Genomic DNA, 6,574 nt, shown 5'->3' on the forward strand with positions numbered 1-6,574 from the left:
TAATTAAATTTTTAAAAACTAAACCCTTTTTTTTATAATTGAATATAGCTTTTTTTATGGTGAATAAATGTTTGATTTCTTATAAATTGTACTTTCTAAGAATAATTATCCCAGTTTTATTTTCTGTTTATTACTTCAATATTAAAAATTTTGGTTAGAATATTATAAATGCTGTTTACAGATAATAGAAATTAAAGCTTTAGATTTAATTTATTTACAGATTTTCTTGAATTTTTTAAACTGATAGAAAACTCTTGATCCATAGAGATACTGATACTCTAACTTTGTTTATAAAAATCCTTCAGTAATCAGCAGACTATAATTCATTTGCTATTGATGAATTAATTTTCAAGAAATTTATGCTGCTCAAGATCAGATTAAACTTTATGAAATTCTGCTACAAATTATAGATAAGATCAATTTAAAATACCTATCATATATTTATTGTTGAGAAGGCTAACGATAGTTAAAATTAATAAAATTATTTTCAAAAATCATTAAAATAAATATTATCTAACGCCTTTTTGTTGTGACACAAATACTTAAATTGACTTTTAAGAGATTTTAAATTCTTGACAGGAAAAAGAATAAAAAATAAAAATGTTTGTGGAATTAATTTTAAAAAAACAAATAAAATTTTTATATAGATAGATGTATATACAAAGAGGATAACTCTTAAATTTATTTAAAAATTTTTGTAGGCTTATATGATGTAAAAATCAATTCCCTTTAACCCATACTTTGTTAGTGCTATTTTTATTCTGGTTAGAGTTGTTTATTTGTGTGGGTATAATTTATAAAAATGAAAGAGTAGGGTTAGAAGAATAGAAGCTATTTTACAAATGTTATTAATCTTAATTTTAATTTTAGGTATTATTTTAGTTGTAGATGTTCTTAGGATTAAGGACATTCCCAACAAGTAAATCTTTTCTTGAAGGATTAATACTAATATTATTATTTTGTTAGCTAATTGAGTTTTTTATAGGAGTGTTTTTACGGTAAAAGCTAGGGGCTCGAGAGAATCTACTTTTCAATTTTACTAAAAATTAAGGGCAGTTTTCTATAAATTCATTAGCTTTATATGAAGTCAGTTATGGCTTATTATTATTGATATTGTTTTCATCTTTTTGGTTATTAGACTAAACAAACGATTGATTCAAATTCTCTTTTTAGTTTATTTGTAGTTAGTTTTGTGGAGTGCATTAATTTTTTTAGTTTTACTACTTATCTAAAACTTTTTAGAAGTAGTGAGATGAATTCTTTGAAGGCCTGAAACTATTTTAAGTGGCAGTTTATTATTTTTTTTGAGAATTAAAATTAGTCTATGAGCTATAAAATATGTCATTTTTACTTGCTTAGTTTGTATTTAAAATATTATTGCTTATATCACTATTACTATTGTTTTGACTTATATTAACTGATGTTCTACATTGGAGCTATCTTTATTATTGATCTAAGCTTTTTTTTTCTTTGTTTTTATTTTTTATGCATGATAGAACCACTCTACCTTCACTTTCTTAATAACTATTTTCACAATTATTGCTGTTACCATAAACAATCAATTACTATTATTATTGTTATTATTCTTTACTTTGCCTATCTTTTTCTAATATTTTTTAGTAGTTTTCTAATTATTCTCTCTTTGTTTGCTAAGTTCCTGTACCTGTCAAATTACCTAAGAATTCATTAGCTTTCGAAAAACTGTTTTTTAAGAATTTGTTATATTATTAAGAACCAGAATCCACGTAATATGATGAGCGACTACTGTGCTCTATCGAGTTCTAAAATTGCGATTAAGAGTAATTCAAAATTTCATTTGTGCTTGCTGGCTTACTAAAATTCTTCTGATTACTATTCTAAAAATCGTAAAGAAAAGAATTATCTTAGTAAATTGAAAAGGAGTGTCTTTTTCTTTGGCAGATAGCACTAGACTACCTTTATTGACTCATCGGGCGTTTTAATTCTTGTGATTTTCTTCCCTAATATTTAAGACATTTTGCCCTGCTGTAATTTGTTTCTTCTGACATACTTGCTAGATTGTTAGATAAACTTTTGAGATTAATATCAACACAATCGCTGCTGAACCAAAGATTACTAACATCATTCAAATTTTTGATTGCTTCCTCTTCAGAAATCTCCATTTCTCAGTGAATTATGAGAAGTATAAAGCGATTGAAGAATTGTGTAATTTTCTTGTGAAATAGTAATATTAAGTGTAAAAAAATGAATGTATTGATGATTTTATTTTTTTTGTGACTCTTGTTAAAGTTAAAGAAGTTTGTTTTTGATGATAATTAACAAAATAAATAAATGAATAAATTAATTGATGATAATTGTTTAATTTTAATTAAAAAATGTGTGCATAAAACTAAAAATATAATCAAATCAATGAAAGTAATTTGATAGATTTTTCAATTAAATTTCAAACCCAATTTAATTTTTTTAGAAATAATTCATTTATATTTTTATTAAAGAAATTTATTAATGTGTGTTGATTAACAGCTAGCTTAAAAGAACAAATAAACAGATAAAATTGAATGTAATCGTATATTAATAAATAATCTCATAAAATTTCAAAGAAATATATCTATCTGTTAATAAATTGCTAAATTAATTAAATATGAGTTTGAGTAAATCAAAGCTCTATTATATATTAGTCTATTATCTTAGTAGGATTTATAGTAAATATAAATGAAATATATATTTAAATATATTATAATTTTGATCCAATTTAGTACATATTTGTATATATTGAATTCCAATTTACTTCTTTAAGGATTTTCACTACAAGAACTTAATTATTCAATTTAAATATTAAATTGTTTAAATAATAAATTGGTAAATTAACAGACGATATTGAAATAGTAATCTATAAATTATAGATTTATTTAGTCTTTTTTAAAGAATGCATAGAGTTATTATCAATTTTTTGTAAACTGCCTAATCAAATCATAAAATGTTAAACAACGAAAATAAGCTGTAATTAAATAAATAATAAAATTCATCATACTTTATATAGTAAGAAAATGACTACTGAATCAAAAAATAAATAAATGCATAGCTTTTTTTCAATAATATTACAGTTAAAATTTCTGGTGAAATGAATGGAGATGAAGATTAAAAGAAAAAAGTAATCTTCGGTTTTTTAGAAAGGAAAATGATATATATAGATGAACTTTTAAAATATAAAATACATTTCAAACTAATAAAATAATTTAAAATAATTTTCTTTTTAGCAAAGCATAAACAAGTAAAAAATAAATTTAGAAAAACTTTTAAAATGGGTAAATATTTTGGTTAAATTAAAAAGCGAAATAAATAGATCTTACTAAGTTTTTTCTTTGATAAGATGTACAATCATCGAATAAAGTATATAGCAAATTTATAAAGTAGTCGCTTACTTAAATAATAAATATCAAAGTAAGAATTTTATGATTAAATGTTAGTTAATTGAGTCGAACTACCTACCATTCAATAATTTCATTGAGAAAAATTAAGATTTACAAAGTTTTTCAATATTGTATGTCTTATAATATCTACTCAATTATTTATTTATCTATCTATCTATCTTATCTTTTTTGAGAAATAAGAAGAAAGAAAGTAAACACAAAACATACGATTAAATTGCTTCGAATTAATATTTATTATGTGCGTATTAAAGACTTTTTATAGTAAATTTTTTATTAATCTAATCAAGAAATATATTAATTTGCATGAATATATCCTTTCTTGAAAAATCAACCGTTTAAGAGTAATTGATTGGATGATCAAGATAGAACTTGAATTAATTTAATTTGTAACCATTCATGTAGAAGACTTAACGAATTTATGCAAATTTAAGATGAAAAAAGTTAAAATGGAAAAAGAACATTTTGAAGTTACAAAAAAATGATAACATAATAAAAATAAGATTTGCTAGATTATTTATATAAAATAGACGAAATATCTTATTTACTAGCTATTAGATGATTAAGGTTATCTATTAACTTTCTATTTTAAAAGGAGACTATAATCAAACTAAAAGAAGCAAATTTTGAAAAAATAGTGCGAAATATTTTGAATTAATAAAATAATTGAGTTATACAAGCAAACTGAGTGGGGTTTATCTTTAATTTGCTTCTTTATATCCTATTTTTAAATAATCAAAAGAAGAATACCAAGCAATATTTGTAATTTTCAAACAATTTAGTATCGAGTCTGATTAAAATCAAGTATTTCTTTTAGATAAAAAAACTATTGAGGATATTCACATAAATAATGTAAATAAGTCTGAAAAATAACTAACCAAAAAGACAAAAAGATGCTGCCTTATATTAATAAAAAAAAGTATCAAGCGCTTTGCTAATGGTCCGATAGATTACAAAAACTTTAAAATTAAAATGTTGTCTAATAAATATACATAATTTACTCAATTTAAAATATATTTTAATAAGAGAATATTTGCTAAAGGTTTAGTGAAAGAATTTTTTTGTAGCAAATCAATCATTTATTTATTTATCGAATTATAATGATTATACGAATTGTAAGAATCTTTCTGTTTAAATAGGAAACATTAACATCTAATATAAAACTATTACTGCTTTCAATAATATTAGGACAATTTGTGGTTTTGTTTTAACTAAGAATTAGTGTAAAAACAATCAAAACCAAGATTAATCAGAATATTGGTAAATAACGATCTTCGAATTAATTAATTTGTTTGCTTTATAATTTTTTTATGCAAAATGTTACAAATATAATTGCTTTATCTGCTGTCTATATTTATCCTTACTAAATCATCGAGACCTCACACAATCATTAACATTTTTTTATAGAAAAAACTACAATTGATTGATGGATATAACTGTTTTTTAATAAGTGTGCATTATTTTACTCGACATAATTGATCAGCTGATCTGCAAATAATAAATTTGATTAATATGTAAATTAAAAGTATTTTACGTATTCATCAACAAAAGGAAAGGAGATTGATTAATTATTTATAATTAATTAATCTTCAAGAACTCGATAATTTTAAATATCACTAAAAAAAATCCATTTTTTAATATTTCGATAAAAAAAACTAAAAAGCCTTTCTCATAAAAAGATAAATAAAATGAGATAACAATAATAACCACTCCAATAAAATGATTGGTTAGCTTTAAACTAACCTCAGATACTTCAGCCATTATAAAATAGTTACAATTACTCAAATTTTAACCAATTTAGTTCAATTGAAAATGAATTACTTAAATAAAAGTTGGTTTAGTATGAAAAAGAGCTATCTCTTTATAAAAAAAGAGAATAGGAAATGCTCTATTATTCTTAGAGCAATTAATATATGGCACATGCTCCTGTGATTAGCTAATTATAGCACTAATTTCCATAGATTGCATCTCTTGGTTAGCAATAACAACAATCGTAATAATTCAATTAAGGACCTCTTGTATAAATGTAAAATTATCAATTGCAGCAATAATAACAACTACAACTACAGTAATATTTGCAGTAGTATTAAAACAATATATAGCTTTAGTAGTAAAATGCTTAATAAAACTACATAAATAAACTCGCGTAATAATAAAACATGCTAGATCAATAACCAAACTTCTAAAAAAATAGTAATCAAATGTATAGTCCACAGAATTAAGCTTTATAAAATAATGTTTCTTTTTCTAACAATCTTTAAAACTTAACTAGTAATTCTTAACATGCCTCTTCTTTCAACTTTTTAGGAAATGAGAGTTAATCATCAAACAAATCAACTGTTCACGCAGACGATAACAGTCAACAAATTACTCTGAACTTTATTTCTCAGGTTAATGAGAATACTTTATCACCAAAGACAAATACTTCTGATGCGAGAAAAATTATGAAAATCAAAATAACCAAGTCATTCTCTGGAGTCAGCGAAGAGGAAAGAGTGGATACTAGATAAAAGTCTTCAAAAGAAATAAACTCCTTATAAAAAAATAACAGCCTTAGCTCAAGTGATGAAGATGTCGAGGCTGGCAACGAATTAAAGAGTAATAACAGCTCAGCAAACTCTCCAAATTAGTTAAATAAAAGAACTAGATGTCTTTATGAGCCATTATTTAGGATCATAAGCCCTATACTTCCTGAAAAAAAATCATACAAAAAGAATATCATAAAATACTTGATTTCTTATTAGTAAGGAAAGCAGTAATAGAACGACAAATCAGACAGATTTACTGCTTTACTTGAAGAAAACAACTCAAAAAGACTTGCAAACTATATTACTGAGCTACTCTAATCTTGCAAGATGGCTTAATCTAAAAAAAATGACATATTTGCCCATGAATACATTGCTGACAGAATATGTAAAAGCTTCTAGCGCAAGCAGTTAAAAAGTAAATTACAAAGTAATTGATTGTGAATGGGCTACAAATGAGAAGCAAAAAAATTAAATTTTCATAATTCTAAAATTATAAAAAGCTTATTTTTGTTTAATTAAAACAAAACAAATTTCTTAAATTCTAAATGCAGTAAAAGGCTTTCTCTTCTCAAGACAGACAAACAGACGCTGCTAATTTTTTATTTAATAACTTCAAATTGAGGTTAAATTATAAAAAAG

At 23.4% G+C, this 6,574-nt stretch overlaps 3 protein-coding genes across 3 annotated transcripts in view; 2 read left to right on the forward strand and 1 right to left on the reverse strand. All coding sequences in view use genetic code 6, as the record gives it.

Moving 5' to 3' along the window:
- TTHERM_01072500 (hypothetical protein) overlaps positions 1-42 on the forward strand; it is a gene marked incomplete at both ends in the record, with an annotated part of 483 nt that extends 441 nt beyond the window's left edge. Inside the window, one exon of the mRNA XM_001026850.3 lies at positions 1-42. This exon is cut by the window's left edge and continues 125 nt beyond it. Coding sequence (XP_001026850.3) covers positions 1-42 — 42 coding nt within the window.
- Positions 43-719: 677 nt separating this feature from the next.
- On the reverse strand, positions 720-2,141 carry TTHERM_01073500 (hypothetical protein; the record flags this gene model as incomplete). The annotated part of the gene is made up of 1 exon (XM_001026851.1): positions 720-2,141. The coding sequence occupies one exon, from the start codon at positions 2,139-2,141 to the stop codon at positions 720-722; it is 1,422 nt and encodes a 473-aa protein (XP_001026851.1).
- Positions 2,142-4,921: 2,780 nt separating this feature from the next.
- TTHERM_01073510 (hypothetical protein) lies at positions 4,922-6,370 on the forward strand (the record flags this gene model as incomplete). The annotated part of the gene is made up of 1 exon (XM_001026852.3): positions 4,922-6,370. Exon 1 carries the CDS (start codon positions 5,096-5,098, stop codon positions 6,368-6,370), a length of 1,275 nt encoding a protein of 424 aa, XP_001026852.3. The 5' UTR covers positions 4,922-5,095.
- Positions 6,371-6,574: the final 204 nt, after the last annotated feature.

This window comes from Tetrahymena thermophila (assembly GCF_000189635.1).
Source record: "Tetrahymena thermophila SB210 genomic scaffold scf_8253957, whole genome shotgun sequence".
Lineage (NCBI taxonomy): Eukaryota > Ciliophora > Oligohymenophorea > Hymenostomatida > Tetrahymenidae > Tetrahymena > Tetrahymena thermophila.